The sequence below is a fragment of the Polyodon spathula genome, chromosome 38, assembly GCF_017654505.1.
Source record: "Polyodon spathula isolate WHYD16114869_AA chromosome 38, ASM1765450v1, whole genome shotgun sequence".
In the NCBI taxonomy this organism is placed as follows: domain Eukaryota; kingdom Metazoa; phylum Chordata; class Actinopteri; order Acipenseriformes; family Polyodontidae; genus Polyodon; species Polyodon spathula.
The window spans coordinates 801,388-820,845 of record NC_054571.1 but is presented as its reverse complement, the minus strand read 5'-3'; the positions used below and the strand labels follow the sequence as shown (position 1 = coordinate 820,845).

Genomic DNA, 19,458 nt, shown 5'->3' with positions numbered 1-19,458 from the left:
GTGCAGAAAAAAAGGTTTGATCCTGTGTATAAAATGAACTGTACATTTCACACTTTCCCGTTTCTTATGTCAGATCGATGTTTTCCCCAAACAAGGTGACTCTTCTTATATTTAATTACATTTTTTAACAGTGTGTCTTCTCATTAACAGAAGTTTCACAGACTCTGATTAGCACTCATTTAGAACAAAAGAGAGTAAGAACATTTACGATCGTGGAGGAGGCCATTCGGCCCGTCCGTGCTCGTCTGGTTCTGAGCAGCCAATTGATCTCAGAACTTTATCAAGTCGGCTCTGAAAGGATCCCAGCGAGGAGTAGAGGCGGCCCAAATCTGTGGACATTTTCAGTAGGTATCTGTGGAGTGTTCTGCAGACCATCTTATGTGTTTAGTATTTGTATTAATAATAGATTACAAAACTGTCAATCAAGTAAACAGAATCATATCAAACACTTTATAGGTTAAGTGCTTCCAATTTAATACAACAAGCAGTTCTGTCAGTAAAATCTTTAGAAACTGTCAATGATGTTTCATGAAACTTTGTATTGGGTCACATTTTCAAAGCCTCAACGCCAGTCTTAAAATCCTCTTTGTTAAATGAACAGATGTTTTGTCTCCTTTAAAGAACCGAACAGCTGCGTTTTTATTATATATATATATATATATATATATATATATATATATATATATATATATATATATATATATATATATATATATAATATATATATAAATTTCAGGTCACTTCAGCAGTCTGTTTATGACATTTTGAATCAATAAAGCAGTAACATTGGTTCATGTTGATAACCCTTATCTGCTTATTCAGACTCTAGACCTGTGCGGCGCACTGAATCCAGGAACCAGCCAAGATTGACATTAAATCAATTCTCACATATAGCTTGACTTTGCAGGCTGACTTCAATGACTGCCGCGAGTCTGCAGGTATGAATGTCAATGTGTGGGTCTGACCAGCAAAACAGTCACTTAAAAAAATATATATATATTAAAACAAGACATCACATTTCAGATACGAAAAAGAGGCATATTATTTATTATTCTTATAATTACCAGTACTACTTTCTTCCTTTTTTACATACAAATCAAACAGAGTCAACGCTGAATTGTAGGTAAAACTCCAGGTAATGAGAACTTGTCTTTCAGTGCTCAGGGTAGCTGGTAGCAGCAGAGAAGTGCAATGGCTTAACTGTAGAGAGAGAGGACACAGCTACTCCGAGCCTGTTTGAAAACGAAGAAAAACACAGACGGAAAAATGCTGTAGCTCAACAGCTGTGCTTTTTCCCTGGAGTGGGTTCGAGAGACAGTAAGAGGACAGGCAGGGAGACGCGTTCGATGCAGAATAAAGTGAGACTTTATCTTGTCGGGATGCAACAAGCCTGAAATGAAGATGGAAAAGAAAGCGTTTACTTTTTTCTTTGCTGAACTGGACGACGCTTGTGAATGCAGGGTGTAGTGGAGTGTGGAGTGGGGTTCTCTTTCCTATACTGCTAGAGCGCTCTGCAGTGTGGAGAGTGGAGTTCTCTTTCCTATACTGCTAGAGCGCTCTGCAGTGTGGAGAGTGGAGTTCTCTTTCCTATACTGCTAGAGCGCTCTGCAGTGTGGAGAGTGGAGTTCTCTTTCCTATACTGCTAGAGCGCTCTGCAGTGTTGAGAGTGGAGTTCTCTTTCCTATAGAGCTGCTAGTGTTGAGCTCTGCAGTGCTCTGCAGAGTGGAGTTCTCTTTCCTATACTGCTAGAGCGCTCTGCAGTGTGGAGAGTGGAGTTCTCTTTCCTATACTGCTAGAGCGCTCTGCAGTGTTGAGAGTGGAGTTCTCTTTCCTATACTGCTAGAGCGCTCTGCAGTGTTGAGAGTGGAGTTCTCTTTCCTATACTGCTAGAGCGCTCTGCAGTGTGGAGAGTGGAGTTCTCTTTCCTATACTGCTAGAGCGCTCTGCAGTGTGGAGAGTGGAGTTCTCTTTCCTATACTGCTAGAGCGCTCTGCAGTGTGGAGAGTGGAGTTCTCTTTCCTATACTGCTAGAGCGCTCTGCAGTGTGGAGAGTGGAGTTCTCTATCATCAGGTTACTGGGTGCACAATGGGATACAGTCCTCACCTCTACACAGAGCTACTGCAGTGGTCCACATAGGGTCTCCTGGGGTCTTCATTGTTGAAAGGTGGGTTTCCCTTTTTTAGCTTCGGCATGTCTGAAAACACAAAGCATATGAAACATACTTGTTTTAAGCATTAACGTGCAATTTCCTCAGGGACGGAAATAAGACTCCCATTGCATAGCAGTTTAATGCATCAATAGGACACACATGACCATGTTACCTATACACTGGAGCTATTCAAGCTTGTAGTAAAACCTGGAATGGGTGAAACCGCTGTGCAATAGGAGTCTTGATTCCATTGCTGGTAGCTGCTAGATATTTCACAGTGACAACAGCCGAGTGTAATGAGTCGTAAGGAGAGATGGCAGAAGATGAGGTCAGTATTCTAGCAGGTACTGACCGCTGGGAAGGGTATTAATGCTATTATACACCAAACAAATGTTAGGCTTTTTTTGTGTGAAGACATTTTTCCTGAACTGGATTGCCTAGGCTGCTTGAAATGTATATCGCAGTTGAAAGCGAGTTGTTGTTAGCTTTTAGAGTGATAACGAACTTTGTGGGTAAAATACAACATCACCTTGATAAATACTGTACATACTTTAATGCTAACTTATGGGCTATGCATTAACTAGTCTTACTGTAATAAAAACAATACATTATTCTTACTTGCTTTATTGACCACAAACAATATGACTGAAGCAAATAAATACGGAAGCAGAGCACACATATTTAATTCCCATGCTGCAGATGGGATATACTGAACAGAAAGTCGACATGCACATACTTCAAAGAGATGATAATATTGTATTCCTGATTGATCGCTTTGCTACAGCAATGTAAAGCATCCCGCCTCTCTCCAAACACAGAATATTGGGTTTACTATATAGATTTCCCTTCCCAAAATTCAGATGACATGTTGGTGAATTGGTAGATTAGGTTGAGGAGGACTAAAACAGTGCAGGGAAATACAGAATCCAGTCCCTTATTCACCCATCACAAACACGCACTGCAAGTGAATGGATTCAACTGTAAATTTTTTTAATTAAATTTAGTAGTCACCACCCCTGTGCGAAGACGAACACACGCTGTCCTCTGAAACGGGTGCTGTCAGCCAAATGCTTCTTTTCATGCTGCAGACCTGCCATGCGGCCAACCCAGAGCTACAGTGTCGGAGGACAACGCAGCTCTGGGCAGCTTACAGGCAAGCCCGCAGGCGCCTGGCCAGTCTACAGGGGTCGCTGATGCGCAGTGAGCCGAGGACACCCTGGCTGACCCAAGCTCTCCCCTCCTGGACGTTGCTCCCCTGGGAACTGGAATAGCCTGGATTTGAACTGGTGACCTCCAGGGTATAGGCCGCAGCCAGCACTCCATGTGGTGTGCCTTTACTGGATGTGCCATCGGGAGCCCCCCCAAATGTTTTTTTTTTTTAACCTGGACTTATTGATCACATGTTTCTGGCAATTCCCAGGCAGGCTACAATGTCCTGGCATTCACTAGCCACAGCATGAAGTATATTCACATTTAACCACAGAGAAGCCGGGAACCAACGAACAACAAGAAGAAGCTTGGCATCATGCGAACCCAAGCTGTGCAGCAAAATTCCTCTGTGTATTCAATAGACATTACATTTAAACATCACGCATAATTCAGATTTTGTCAATGCGTAAAACACCCAGCACGCACATCACCTAGAGCGCTGTTGATTATTTGCTTTTATTCTCAGCGCTCGTCCCATTGAAGGAGCAGGCAGAGTGAAGGGAAGAGGCGGACAGTTTACCCGTTCTGGAGTAGATGCACCAGAGCGCCGCGGTCAGACACACGCCGATCAGGAAGGCTGTGAACGTGATGCCAACAACCACGCGGGCATCCAGCCCAGTGTCCACATCTGTGTGTGAGAGAGGCAGGGCCGTCAAGACATGGGTGCAAATTGTAACCCTAATTGTACCCCCATGAGTTTTGAGTGTAAATTTTGCAGTAAATAGCCTTCTCCCCTGTGTATGTGGATGAATGTGGGGGGTCATACGAGTCATCCAGACCCAATGAGAAACTGGGAGGGAGCAAAAGCACTCGGACTGAAACCACATGTGCGGTTGTTTAACCAGTGGAAAACCCGCGGTGAAACAATGCGGGCAAGAAATTCTACACATACTGTGGCGTGTGGGTCTCTTCAACGCAACCCAAGCGTTTACCATTCGGAAATGTGCAAACTCCAAACTATTAACATCTCTAAATGATCCCAGAAGCCTCAGCTCACTGGCTACCATGCTGGATTTGGCCTGGGCCAGCCAGCTTCTCATCCAAACCCCTCTTTTCTATATGTTTAGTCTGGAGGAGGTGATCGCAGACACTTACAAGCAGCAGAAGGGCCGGCCCAGGGAACAGAAAGGGAGCCGGCTCTTGGGTTTCCCATTATATTTCCTGAGAAAAAAAATTAAATAAGAATAATAATGAAGAACTTTTTCTTCGTTAGCAATCTCAGTATGTTTGCACTTTTATGTACCATGCATTTCCCACGGTTATACTATGCATTTCCCATAGCTTACCCTGATTTGCCGTGCTTTTCGATATGTTTTACCATACCTCTCTCTGCTTTATCATGCTTTCACTGTGCTTTATTCCACTTAGCTATGCTTGTACTAAAGGAAACTTCAATAAGGGTTAGTTGCCATGCTTTGCTTTTTAATATGCTTTACCATACCTCTGATTTCCAGTGTTTGTCTATGCTTTACCATGATTTCACTGTGCTTTGTTCCAATTTGCTGTGCTTTAATAAGGGAACAGTAAGAACTAAATTACGAATATTCTCTAAACACACAGACCTGTGAATTTACACACACATAGAACGGTTTTCAAGTACTGCCCTAACGCCATCCATAACTAGAAGTGCCAGCTTTAAAAACACTGAATAAGACTTTTAGTACTTCTAAATACTGCAGATCTGTGAAACCTGCTGTTGGTGATAAACATAAAAAAAATGCAGCAGAACCTCAGAGTTACAAACACCAAACTCAAACACCCCACTTTCAGCATGAAGCATGCAATCATTCAACCAATGCGTGCAATGCAACAAGACAGGCGCTCCTGTAAGCACCGTGCTGGTCATGAAGAAGCCAAAATGACTGAACCTGCAAATGAATCCGGACAGAGGTGAGGCAGATTTCAAAGCAAGTACAGGCAACTTTACGAAGAACGTTTTAGTTTTAAAAACACAAAGGTCCCTAACACTACAGTCTAACCTAATCGTACTGACCATACAGTCGTGTGAAAATGTATTTCAGCACCTCAATATACACCTACCTGCATGAAAACCTCAGGGTGCGAGAATTTCAGTTTCTGTCAGTAATCAGTGATATAGAAAAAATAGGCACTTGTGTATGACAATGTCAGACCACTTTGTGGTTTTAATTAAGCATCTTAAACAATTTCTAAAACGTCTCATGCAATTTACCATTTGTGGCTATGTGTTCATTTTCTCTTACTATTTTAAATGAATTGCATGTGTGGCCTATTACAGTCACCAATTAAATTAGACAAATTGCTAATTTGCCTATTTTGACAATTTTCCAAGATTTTCAGTTAGTGGTTTGATTTCATATGCACAACAAATCAAAACTACAGAAGCAATGGGGTGCTCTAATACATGTGCACACTGCTGTATTAACATCCTGTTGTTTTGTGAGCTGACCGACAGAATGGGCTGCTGTCCTGGGCAATCCTAGGGCAGGCAGCTCTCCCTCCTCAGTGACCAGGATGGGTTTGGACAGGGTCCTGCCAAACTGACCCCAGAGAGAGCTGACCGAGAGCGGGGCGATACTGCCAGTGCAGGCCTCGTCCAGGGACACACACTGCAGACAGGGAGGGAGGGAGGGAGGGAGGGAGTGAACAAGAGAGGGAAAAGGGAAAAAGACAAGGAGGCAACAATCAATAACCGATAACCCATTACTAAAACACCACCACAAAATCTAGAACTCTCCCCTGCTTTCTCGTCTTTTCTTTTTCTATCGTTTCTCTTTATCTTCTAAAGCATTCCTCCAAGCGGGGCCAGTGCGGGATCCTTCCCACCTTAACACTTTGGGAGGTGGGAGTCCACAGCAGCCAGCGATGCAAGGAATGCCTTTTATAACACCAGAGTAGCTGTTATTTAGTTCATGCTAACATTGGACTCGGCTTTCATTAAGGCACAGTGCGATAGTAGTGAGGGGGACCAACCCAGACGTAGCTTCACTGTAATATAGGAGCCTCCAGCACTTTCCCTCCAGGTAACATGGATTTCCTATAGGCCTGGTGCTGATGGCTGAGTGTAATGCTGGCTCCAGGTATCAGCCCGTTTTATTTCACTTTATGTAAATCAACTCAGACACTGAGAAAGGCTTATTTAAAGCGTTACTGAACAGGCAGTCGGGTTTCAAACACAATGCGTTACTTTCCCTGGCTTTCTGCTTTGTTGGGCGTATTCCTGCAATATTGTTTTCAACATCTCCCGGATCATAAAATTAGCTTTGACTACTTATTTTACATTGGAAATCAAAAACTCTGGACTTTGTGAGAGGAGTCGGGAAGCAATGATGCGTTTCTGGTTGAACAGGCTGGACTGAAGCTGCAAATGTTTAGAAGACATTTTGACGGGAACAGCCAATGCATAACTGATGCGAAACTAAAATAAACAGGATTTATGACCAGAGGCAAGTTAACAACAATATCAAAACAATCGTGATAATGTTGCAGGAATGCGTACAACTTAACAGAAGAGTTAGGGGAAACAATGCATGTTGTTTTAAATCCTACAGCCTGGTCAGTAACACTTTTTTACTTTTAGTATTTAACCCTGTAATCCCCAACCATTTTTTAAATGAGAAAAACTACATAATTATGTAACTAGACTCTGTTTCTGGTGCAAACTCCACCCCCCCACCCCACTGTCCAGCAACACACAAGGCTAGATTTAAAAAAATAATATAGCAGGGGTGGCTAAACATTGTATCAGATTTGAGACAAAGCTGCACTTACCCTGGGCATGCCAGCCTGGCTTGGGGGTGCACCACCTCTCTCACACAGCGTCAGTTTGCAGTGCAGGAACTGGACCGAGTTGTTGTACTGAGGACGCAACACGAAGCTAAACAGCCGTCTGTCCCTCGTCCCCCCCTGTCCCTCCGGGGCACGTCCTGCGGCGTAGAAGGTCTGTCCCCCGCTGTGTCCCTGGTTGAAGAAGGTGCTCCTCCCCGCTCCCTCCCAGGAAGGGCTGCTCCTCTTCCCCCCTGCTCCCTCGCTGTAGAACGTGACAGAGTCGTCTTGAGGACACTCCTCCGCGATGACCGTCCAGCCTGGTCCCCCCTCGGGGTCCGAGAGAGGGGACAGGAAGCAGGACTGCACCCCCAGACCCAGGCCAGGCTCGCTCCACAGAACCACCACCTGGACAGAGAGAGAGAGAGAGAGAGAAAGGTTGGCTTTGTCACTTCCTCTTAAGTTGTGCTGGTCCTTCGATGAAGTTACATCATTTCAAGGCACGATATAAAAATCAATGTAAGTCACAAATAAAAAAGGAAAGTGTGAAAAGGGTGCAATTAAACTACTGTATCATTTTTAACCTTAAAACAGCACAGGGCTGGGAATAAGACTCCAATTGCATAGCGGTTTGATCCATGCTTGGTTTCACTGTGAGTTTAATAAGACACCTGAGCTTGTTACCTAGATACTGTGGCTTATCAAGCTCACAGTAAAACCTGGAATGGGTGAAACTGCTATGCAAAATCTTATCTCAAAAGGCAGGGGGAAAATCAGTACTGAATGACACATGGGGTGCATTTTTATTTCAGGAGACAAGTGTGCATACGCCTGCCTTGCAGATTCTCCTCTATAATAACCCAGCACATTGCTACATTGTGATCAAGTACTGTGAAAAGTGTCTGGCGTCTAATTTCTTTCCACTCCTGTTGCTTTACTGTTAAATAAGTCTTACTTGTTCTCCTCGGCAACAGGCGTGTTATTTTTGGAAGCTGCAGCTCGTTCGTCGGATTGGCTAATGCAGGATTAATAAACAAACCGACAATTATATCGAGCCTGCACAGAATTGAATCATGTTTAAAAGGATGGCAAGGGAACTCATTCTCATACTGGCTGTAATGTGCTGTGAGGAAATTCTTTTCTCTAGGTTTTGGTGGCAATAGACGACAAGAAAAAAAAAAAAAAAAAAAAAAAAAAGGCAGGTGTTGCACTAATCAAGCATGTATTAAAACCTGGAACGATCAAAACCGCTACGCAACGGGAGCCTTGTTTCCTGTTATTAAATAAGCCATGCATTTTGAATACAGCACATTGGAAAACAGGTGCCTGGATCCAAGCCTTGTCTCTATACGGGGCCACGCTCTCATTGGCTTCTTCCTCGTCTGGCTTCAGTACTTTACCTCCACGAAGACGCGACTGTTGGCGGAGATGATGCAGGGGCCCGGGTGGTGTTGTAGGAAAGACTCGGAGCTGTACAGGTCCATGCTGAAGAGAGGGGGTCCGCCCAGACCCCCCGAGAATCGCATTGCCCCGGGCTGCCCGGCTCGGAGGGCTGGGGAGGGGGCCAGGCAGCTGAACTGCCGGGAGAGACAGAGAGAGAGAGATTGACAGGTGCCTGGTAACGAGAGCGAGGAGAGGAGGCCAAACTAATCAAAAGCAGAATAAAACCCTGACAGAACCAGGTTTTCCCTGGAGGTGTTTCAAAGTCCCGGCAGCCTCCAGATTCTAAACTGATTGCGTTTGAAATGATCTGGGGTGTAGGAGGCGTGGTTTTTGAAGGATGAAAAACTTGCTTTGTACGTGTGATCATTTTCTGTGTGCGGTTTTAATTGTGTAATGGTACCGGATTGTTTCTTTAAAAATAATAACAATGCGTAAGTGAATTACTCCTGCTGTTTGTATATTGTATCTGTAATGTACTGTTTGAGTGAACACAGACTCTCCAGCATGACCAGTTGTCAAGCAGTCAACTAGGAGCTCTGACCAGTATAAACTTCAGAACTGCTCCGCTGCCTCCGCAAGACCTCCCTGTTCAGACTGCTCTTGTGGATCTCTTGCTCTGCACCTCCTGCTCTGCGCTGGACTTGCCTGCCCTCAGCATCAGGTTACTGGATCCTCAGCTATTGCACTAGTGTACTACAGATATATCTACATTGTAGACATTGTTGTAATCCTAACTTGTTGCATCCTAGTTGATAATGTATTCTAGCACTATTACTGAACTTCCTGTAAACCATACTGTATTTGCATTGTAACCCTGCACTTATTAAACAATAATAATAATAATAATAATAATAATAATAATAATATAATAATAATAATAATAATAATAACCCAGTGCTGCTCCCTGCTGGACTTTCCTTACACAGCAGCTGAACACCACTGTCTATTGGTAGTGAAGAGGTTTCAAAATGAACACAAGATAATAAAATACAAAAAGAAAACACTTTTCTAATTCTCTCACATTAATAACTTGAGGCGATCGGCCAGTGCCTCTCGGTGCAGGAGGGGTCTCTTTCTCTTCTGTGTCGTTGCCGGGGGTAACGGAACCCGAAGGTTTCCATAGCAACACCTGGGCAGCAGAGAAATGACAGGATAGGGATATAATTACAACCAGCTGGAGTCGAGGTATTTTCATATCAACCTGAAAAACCTGATAGAGGTAGCAGTGACATACCTAATCTTGCTACAAAATGTTGTTTTAAAAAAAAAAAAAAAAAAGCAAACTCCCGCACCCTCCCTGCCCCCAAATGAGACCATGCACACACACAGCACAGCTCTTCATTTCACTGTCTGACCCACGCACTAAAAACAGGGAAATATTGAGAACAGCAAAGGAGTGTCCTTATACAGGAACATGTAGGACTTGATTCCAACAGAATCCTAACATGTTAGATAGAAGGGAAAACCTCTGGATTCGCAGGCTTGAGGCTTCATTTCCCCATGGACTGAACCTGGAAGACGATGCATCCTTTTAGGATTGGAACTCCACCTCAGAACTGTCAGTGTCTCAGTGTTCTCAGAGCATTCGTCTGTAAGTCTTCAGTCTTCCTGGCTCTTTCTACCATCCTACTGAAGGCGGTGGAAGCCAAACGTTGTAGCTATTGTAGTTTGTCAATTACTTTTCTTCTTCGTTATGTATAAATGTAGAAGGGTAGACAGTGCGAGAGATATTGCTTCTCTCGGGTTCTTTCTCCAGCCTATAACTGACCCAGACACACACAGGAACTTGTTTTCAGTACTTTCTCTGTGCACTTTTATTTTACACAGCAAAACAATAACCAAAACAAACACCTAGCTCTTTCGAACAGTTACTAGACGCTTGCAGGTTCCCTGACCAACTCACAGGACAGCCAAGTGGTTTACCTGACAAACTACACAAACACCAGAGTTCACACAGTATCTTTGAGGCTCTCTCTGCACAGCAGCAGCCCTGAGCAGACTGGCTGCTCTCCTTTTGTACTTGGCAGCTGGCCTCAAATTTGCAATAAGGAAGCCAACTGCCAACACAAACCATAAAACAATTAACTAATACAATTAAACTTGGCAGGGAGGGTTTTAACCCCATCCCTGCCACAACAGATAGATAGACTGTCCCTTTTTCTACTATAGCGTATATACACTTGTACTGTGTTTATGATTTTTCATTTCAGCACGGCAAACTGCAAGATCTCTTCTCTGATGAGGGAACACAACTCAAATGAAACTTTTTTTAAATCCAGTCAAGGGTTTGCTGGAACCAGTTTTATTTTCTAAAGCAAATCTCAGCAGCTACACCCTGGTTAAAAATCTCATTGGCTGTCCTGTATAAGCGCACTGCAAAACCATGCATGTTTAAAGAGGTGGTTTGTTTGGTTTTTTTGTTGCTGGTCGAACCCTTTTTTTGAAAACCCAGCGGAAGTGCTTTCTGCCCGCGACTCACCGCGTTCCGATACCTCACCCCCAGCAAGCTCCAATCCGCCACCGTCCCGCAGGAAGCGACGTCAAACTCCAGCAGGAAGTCGGTGCCGTTTGACTCCACCTTGCAGCTGGGATCCTTTAGAGTGAGGTCTGCCAACGCCAGACCCAGAGACTGAGAAGAGAGAGGGAGAGGGAAAGAGGGAGGGATAGCATCACTTCTCCGAGTCAAACAGAAATGTCTACTTTCATGATGCAATTCCTCCTCTTAAGCATTGCTTCAGCTCAGAAACATTGGTATGCATCATTTCATGTTTAAGTTGTGCAGTGACTGGGAATGTAGAGGTTAATGAATTGGGTTATCTATTGGAAGCACACTTGAGAACACTGGAGAGGCACAGCTGTAAGGTAAGCACTCGTGGGAGGATGTTTTCCAACTCAAATCAACCGATACAAAAGGAACAAGTAAATGATAAAGTGCGGCACATTTGACCTTGTGTAGACGAGATGTATGTTCTGTGTCTGGAACAACACTGTAACTCACGCCATGAAATTGATAGGGTTTAGATGTTAGGAAAACAGAGTGCAAGCACAGTTCGCAAATATCAGCTTCACAAACACACACGCACGCAGGTAGGCAGGATATTTAAGACAGACACTTGAGACAAATTCGATTCCTTACAGGGAGGCACAGCAAGAGCTTTAACCAGGGAGCAGGCAGCTGCAGGAGAACATAAGAAAAGTCTGGGAATGGGAAAAGGCCATTCGGCCCATCAAGGCTTGTCCCTTATTTCCCCTACTGGTGAGAACAAATTTAAAAGCACAGAATCTTTTTTTTTTTTTTTTTTAAATGTTCCCAGTGTTTTAGACCTGATCACCTGGCAGGCTATTCCATGCATTTATAACTCTCTGTGTAAAAACAGTGCTTCCTACCTTCTGTTCTAAACTTATACCCAGTTTCCACTTTTGAAGTAGTGTCTTGGGTAACTTTAGTAAGTAGCTGTGGGCACTAACCTGGAGTAGATCCGCTCGTACCAGGATGGATATAGTGGCTCCCAGGCACTGGACAAGCACAACCCCCTCGACGGAATGGTCCTGACCTGGGAGTGACTCGCTGTCTCCCCTCCCTTCTCCTCCTCCTCCTCCTCCTCCCCCTGGAGACATCCAGTGCTTCAGCAAGCCCTCCAACCCAACGCCAGGAGGCACCGCGGGCACAGAGTCTGCGTGCCAGGGCTGAGGCTGCTGGAAGGGCAAGGCGGAGTCCAGGAGATCAGCAACACCTGGAACGATACCCGGCACAGGACTGTACAATCACAATTTGGGGGGAAAGGGTTCTACACACCGATTGGCTGAGAGAAGGAACCAGTCAACTAAAAGGCCAATAGAAACGTCAGGAAAGGAGAACTGGGGCGCGGGAGAAGGAGACTGAACTAACAGGCCATTAAAGTCACAAACGTTGTATCCATCGCTCTCATTAATTTTACATCATGAGAATAATCCTCCTGGCTCCCACACAACTGAGAAAACTGTTCATTCTCGTGGCTAAAACAAACATGGAACGTTATTCCGGTTCACGTCAGGCAGGCTGAAACTTTGGATTACTTTAAGTCTAAACTGGAAAAAAAAAAAAATAAATCTCTAAGGATGGCAGTGTATCCAGATCACACTCCCTCCTGCAACAATGCTGTTTTTTTTTTGTTGCGTTCATTTCAAATCAGAGCACCAGTATGTTGCAGCAGGTGGATACACCGCGACGTGCAGAAGAGACTCTTTCTCCTGGCGAACGTTCCTGAAAGCTGAAAACAGCAATCCTTTAGTTAATTTATGTGTAAATACAAAAAATGTTAAAAATTACAAAACTGGACTATGTTGGGTGAGTGGGGAGAGGGGGTGTTGATACAGAGAACATGGGATACAGCAAAGGTAAAGTTTTGCATCACATAATTTAGATGGTATTAGTCTACCAGAAGCCATATCACACTATTTCATGTTAGATTTAGAAATGTCACATATTTTCAATTATTGTCAGTTTTTCATTAAGTACGTGGAAAACCACAAAGCGGCATCTATTTTAATATGCTTACATAACATTACTCAGCAGGCCTCATTTCACTTTATGAAGAAAAATGTGTTAATTCTATAGCGTGACGCAAAACCTTGGGCCATAGCTATATAGGAACAAAACAAAATTAACATTTCTTAAAAGTACCGTGCTTCGTCACTGTGACCACAAATCTGTTGGCCAGCCCTGCCTCTGTGTACGATGTCACGGCAGGGAAACCCCTCTCATTGGCCCACGCCAGGAGGTCAGGGGTCACCTGCAGGTCGTCAGAGACTGTGGTGGTGAGGGCCAGGTGCTCGGGGGCCAAACCAATGGAGATGCTGTTGGACGCCTGCAAAAAAATAAATAAATAAATAAAACACACAACACCGCACAGAATCAGATCCCCACATTTCACACTGAAACGGAACAACTGATAGACAAAGAAGGGCTTACTTTCAAAGCCTTTATCCCACCCTAACTTAGTTGATATATGGTTTGCATTTTCAGGCATCAATGTTAATACCGGTTGTCACTAGGGGAGTGCAGAAACCCAAACTCACTCGTAATTGCCTCATAACTGCCAGTTGATGGCCTCAGTACGGCATTAAAAAACGTCAGCACCCAGGATGAGAAGAGGAGCCACCTCCAATCGGCTTTCAAAACACTCAATGGGGAAGTGAACTGCCTTCGACTGGTAATCAATTGTAAAGGTGAAGGAAGGACAGCGTTTCTTGTTTTCAAATCAACGCATTACTGAATGGATGTATTGAACACAGCCGATAAATATTTCTTCAAGGCATCTGCGAGTATCGTCTCAGCCCTGCCCGTCACACTCTTTCTTTCAGGTGTGAAATGTCTTCAAGCAAAGAGGAATGAATTGAGATTGCTGTGCAGTCAGAGTGCTCGACTGAACCCTTAAAGGTACAAGGGCCATGTGCGTCCGACAAATAGAAAGTATGCCAACTTTCTTATTTTTGCAACAAGGTGAACAAAACAGGGTTTAAAATGGATCTGGTCATCCAAATGGTCAGTTTCCTCCTCGAGTCACTGTACCTTAAGGGGTTAAACGAGAACATCCGAATTGGCCAGATTTATGACATTGCCCCTGATCAGAGTCATGGAACACCATGTAGTTCATGTATTTAACTTCCTCATGTAGTTTCACAAAGGGGATATACAATCTTGTCCTCGATTAACAAATTATTATAACCGCAGATTGGGTGTCCACAAAAAACTCAGTCAAAGTACTGAGAAAACTTGTGTCAGAAGGTTTTACAAACTTTATTTTAGTATTACAGCCATGTACAACAGCTTCCCCCTAGTAAAAGCATAATAAAGTGTAGTAAAGCAGAGTGAAAGCATGGTAAAGCACAGGTAAGCATTGTAAAGAATAGCAAGGTATGATCAAGCATATTAAGGGTATTTTATATGCACAGTGCAACCATGAGAAAAGCATGGGGATAAAACTGCAAAAATTCACTGCAAAACAAATACCAGGGTACACTTTTCCAAGAGGAACGGCTGGACTCACATAAACACGCAGCCTGCCTCGCACTCCTCGCGGTCTGATCACCCAGTTGACGGACGCATCGCACTTCAGCAGCAGGATGACGTCGCTCCAGACTGTGAGCGGAGCGCCAGGGGGCTGCAGAGTGACCATCACGTCCACCTGCAGGGGGCTGGACACACAAAACACAGTCACTCACTCTTCCCCACGCCACATCTGGACCAGGGAATCACCCCCTATTAAAGAATAAGCAGCAGGGTTCAGAAAAATATAGCGTTGCATTGCTACAATTGCTTAAATAACAGACCTGTCGTTTCTCTTTTGACTGTTAACATCCTGACAACTTTTTACACTTAGAACTTTAAAGCTCTTTTCAAAATGCCCGCTCTAGTGCACCGATAGCGTCAGGATTATTGCCCACATTGTCAAACAGGTAACACAGCGATTTAGAAGACAGATCTCAAACCCCAGTGCACTATAACAAACATTTTGAAAAGAACTTAAAAAGTTGTCAGGAAGTTAAAGGAAATGACAGGTACGTTATTTAAACAGTTATAGTAACATGCAGGGATGTATAATGCTGTATTTTTCAGAACCCCGCTACTTACTCTAACAGATTACAGTGGCGGCAGCAATCAAACTAATCGACACTGTGGGCCTTGATTCACTATATCCACCTCAAATGATACATGTGTAGGGGTCAATGAAAACTAAACAAATACTGTGAAGCACACTTGAGGAGGAACACTGTGCTAAGCACAGCTGCATGCTATGCTGTTATCAACAGAGAAATGTTTTTCTCCTCAAGACAAGGAACTGAGTGGAGTGTGGGAACTTGACTGACTTTGGCTGGAACACAGAAGCAGAGTTCACAAAGTTCAGCTTCACACACACACGCAGCTAGGTAAGATATACAAGACAGGCATTTGAAAGTATGAGCGAGACAAGCCTGCCTGAATCCTCCCCAGACGGCAGACCTCCTCCGTACCTGAGTACCTGAACATTAGGTACCCCAATCACCATCTGATTTCTGTTTATAACTAGATGCTACACTGTGTCTAACGATAGCTGTTTAAGCTATATGTGTAATATTGGAATCAATAAATGGAAACTTGCTAACGTAGCAGTTGGTATTGTGCGCACTCATTTGCAGACATCAGATTAGTTTCCCTACACAAGTCATGGTCCTGTTATCGTCATGATGGACTATTGCACTTGACAGAACTCACACGAGATAGGCAGAGTATGTATTCACACCAGATACAAAGCTTATTCTTCATCAGAGAACCATTCAGTGAACTACAATGAGCTGTACTGTGTGTTGGGTCTAATACATACTGTGCTGCGATACAATACACAATTTAAAGTAAGCAGTTGATTCATTGCTACACCTACTATATGCAGTGTTCAGGTCACAAAAAGGATATTGCTGCTCTAGAAAGAGTGCAAAGAGCGGCCAGAATTATTCTGGGTTTAAAAGGCATGTCGGGTGCAGACAGGCTAAAAGAATTGAATCTGTTCAGTCTTGAACAAAGAAGACTACGCGGCGATCTGATTCAAGCATTCAAAATCCTAAAAGGTATTGACAGTGTCGACCCAGGGGACTTTTTCGACCTGAAAAAAGAAACAAGGACCAGGGGTCACAAATGGAGATTAGATAACGGGGCATTCAGAACAGAAAAGAGGAGGCCCTTTTTTACACAGAGAATTGTGGGAGTCTGGAACCAACTCCCCAGTGATGTTGTTGAAGCCGTACCCAGACAGGTCTGACCCGGCGGACCTGAGGTGAATCAAGTGAACTTCTGGGTCCATTTCCAGGCCAGGGGTCACACAGCCTGTCACTTCCTGGGGTTGAAGATCAGAGGCCAAGTAGTTCTGAGACAGGAAGAGCTTTTTCAGGACGCAGGACACGGGCATCATCGGATCTGGAGCAGAAAAAAAAAAAAAAAAAAAAAAAAGTGAAGCCCGCTATCACGGAGCACTGCAGTTATTCCACGAATCAGGAGAGCTGAATAATCTGGGCCAGCCCCTAAAGTGGTAGGGAGGGTGGTGGACTTGCAGTCTCTGCAAAAGAAAGGACCACAGCATGTTCCACGAACGTTTACGGGATATTCTGTTAAGACAGCAGGCCTCCACACAAACCTTTTGCCTTAGCAGCCAGTGGCTCTCAGTAAAGAAAAACCGGACGCCAAATCCAGTTGCTGGAGCCTTCAGGAGCAAGCTGGTTGCTATCATATTCAACTGCTTAAAATACAACAACCTGCTCAGACAATGAAGTGATGCTAAAACAGTAATGTCTGGACGCTTGTTTGTTGCCTCATTCTGCTGAATTTAATCTATGCAGCTGACGACTGCAATGAACTCAGCATGTTTATATTTGGAACATTTTGCACGTGTTGTGCATGGAATTGGTGAACGCGCCTCTAATTGTGTACAGTTGTAATACAGGAATATCGCACGCTCAGTGTTAGAGTCCTGATCTGAGAGCATGAAGCACAGCCAGCTCTTATGTTTACATGTTAGCATTTATTCAGTGAGTCAGCGCTGTTATTTATAATATTAAAACACACCACAGCAAGCGCATTGTCATGTACTTTAGATATTTCTAGACCGTTGCTTTTCACATTATTAATTTCGTGAACGGCAGGTTTTCCACCGTTATCAAGTAAGCTGATGTATATTTAATTTGTGTTTCTATGCGTTCTGCTTTCACCGTTCACAAAATGGTCAGTTTGAGAAATAAACCGTTTTCCCCCTGCAACAGCTGGTTGGTCTAAAATTGCCAAGCCTGCTTCTTTGACTGAAGAGATATCAGCTCCTGATCTAACTAGGGAAGATGCTGCACAATTAAATCACCCTCAAATTCCAGACATTAAAGAATACAGCAGAACCCCACGAACGCCTTGGGAACGCAGGTTGTTTGCAAGCCTGAAATGTCTGTAACTCTGAAAATGGGTTTCCAATGTTATCAGTAAATGCGAACGCCTGCTATCTACACCCTCGATTAACACAAGGATCCAGCACAGCAATTCAATACTCATTGTGATGAACTGAAAAGGACTTGAACACTGTACTATACATAGAAAAAGGATCCACTTATCTTCCGGCTGAAAATGGGGTGCATGGTAGAGCGGTCAGTTTGCAAGTTTGGGGTTCATAACTGACATTCTACTGTATAACCAAATCCATTATATCTGGGATAGATGCGGATGCCAACAGGACGATAAAAAAAAAATTGCCTACAATTTGCCATTTTTTCAGCTTCATAAGATAACATTTTCACTTCTGGCTTTTTTTTTTTTTGTTGTTGTTTAATAAATGTACCTTTTTGCTGCCTTAATTCTAATTATTTTCTGCATATAGTTTTCAGGGGCCATACTAAAAGAGGGGCCTGATGATAAAGTGATTGCCTGCAATAAATACGGCAGTCACTAGGTGGCACTACAAAAAAAAAAAAAAAAAAAAAAAAGTTCATTTTAAACGCTATTTCTGGAAATATTTTTATATGGTTTAGTAAGCTGATCTGTACGTGAAGAAATCTTGAAATGCACCGCTGTGTAAACTTTTCTAATAGGAATATTGTTATTAATAGAGTCGCATTTGTTATATATAATATAATTAATATATAATTAATATGCAGTGGGGAAATGATGAGAAACTACAAAGAACACAGTTTCTGCCAAATATTATTGGAAAGATGGGTGAATAAAATGGAACAGGGCACTTAGGACAGGGCAAGATGGATTCAGCAGGCTCAAACGTGAAACAGTTATTAAAAACGCCAAATCTCTCCACACTTGTACAATTAAAAACAGCACTCGCCCTGTCCGACGCGCACGTAGACGTGGTTGACCTGGTCGAACTCTGTGAAGGACGTCACTGTCTGGTACTTTCTCAATGTCCAGCGCAAGAGGCGGTCACTTCGACTGGGCAAGCTTCTCTCAGACAGCAGGGACAGCGTGAAGTTCTCCAATGGGCTTTGGACAGCTGACCCCTCCGACACCTTGTAAACACACACGAGAAGGGAGCGCTTTACATGAAGTGCCTCTAATTACTGCGTCTTTATACAGCAGCTACTTAGCAGCTACACGTCATTCCAATATGATTGTGCATCGTTCTTAATGTGTAGGAGAACTATGGAAGGTACGGTAACTGGCCAATCAGAACTCACGTGGAACAGGTGTCGGACCCCGGGTTCCAATCGCTCCGCCTCCACGTGCCAGTCCAGGGCACGCTGGGATCGCAGCACGAAGATCAGAGGCCTGCGGTGGACGGACAGCACGGAGATCGGTCTTAAATGCAGCGTCACCTGGGAGGGACAAACAGACCTGAAGAGATTTCCACCGGCAGATCACAATTCAAGAAGAAGCAGAAGTTGTTCTGACTAGACTTGATCCTGCTGCTGCTCCTGCTTAGCTCTCCGAGAACTTAGTACATCGCAATCCTGGAAGTACTGACCAAACTTACCCCAGCTTTTCCGATTTCCTGGGAAGGGATCAGATGGAAATTGGGTTCTGTTCCTCACCTGTTTGGCCCGGTCCAGTGAGGTCCTGCGCAGGTTGATGACGTGGACCTCGTGACCATGACTCCCCTGCGTGGCACAGCCCAGTCCAGCACGGTAGGTCTCCAGAAGACCCTGGACTGGGTGCAGCGCCCCCACTGGAGACTCCCTGCACTGATCTAGAGAGAAGCATCCTGCAAAGGAGGACAGAGACAGAACAGTACAAGAAGCTCAATTCATTGATGCATAGACTAAAGGAAATGTAACTAATTCAATAACAAGCTTGTTTTTATTTTTATGTCCTGAAGAATTTTTTGTTAGACCCCTTTGTGCTTTAGTTAGGCACCTTAAACAACTTCTAAAAAGTCTCCTGCATTTTACTATTTGTGGCTGTGTGTTCCTTTTC

General features: G+C 43.9%; 1 protein-coding gene across 1 annotated transcript in view; it reads right to left on the bottom strand.

Annotated features, from left to right (window-relative positions):
* Positions 1 to 1,024: 1,024 nt before the first annotated feature.
* Positions 1,025 to 19,458, bottom strand: part of LOC121304488 (transforming growth factor beta receptor type 3-like) — an 18,985-nt gene continuing 551 nt past the window's right edge. Inside the window, exons 2-17 of the mRNA XM_041235652.1 lie at positions 19,077 to 19,282; positions 18,723 to 18,860; positions 18,374 to 18,554; positions 16,308 to 16,476; positions 14,576 to 14,723; positions 13,210 to 13,393; positions 12,015 to 12,280; positions 11,026 to 11,175; positions 9,568 to 9,675; positions 8,504 to 8,680; positions 7,110 to 7,511; positions 5,788 to 5,947; positions 4,455 to 4,520; positions 3,880 to 3,987; positions 2,105 to 2,195; positions 1,025 to 1,390 (exon numbers count right to left, since the gene is read on the bottom strand). Coding sequence (XP_041091586.1) covers positions 2,107 to 2,195; positions 3,880 to 3,987; positions 4,455 to 4,520; positions 5,788 to 5,947; positions 7,110 to 7,511; positions 8,504 to 8,680; positions 9,568 to 9,675; positions 11,026 to 11,175; positions 12,015 to 12,280; positions 13,210 to 13,393; positions 14,576 to 14,723; positions 16,308 to 16,476; positions 18,374 to 18,554; positions 18,723 to 18,860; positions 19,077 to 19,282 — 2,552 coding nt within the window. The 3' untranslated portion in view covers positions 1,025 to 1,390; positions 2,105 to 2,106. The remainder of the gene's footprint in view (positions 1,391 to 2,104; positions 2,196 to 3,879; positions 3,988 to 4,454; positions 4,521 to 5,787; positions 5,948 to 7,109; positions 7,512 to 8,503; positions 8,681 to 9,567; positions 9,676 to 11,025; positions 11,176 to 12,014; positions 12,281 to 13,209; positions 13,394 to 14,575; positions 14,724 to 16,307; positions 16,477 to 18,373; positions 18,555 to 18,722; positions 18,861 to 19,076; positions 19,283 to 19,458) is intronic.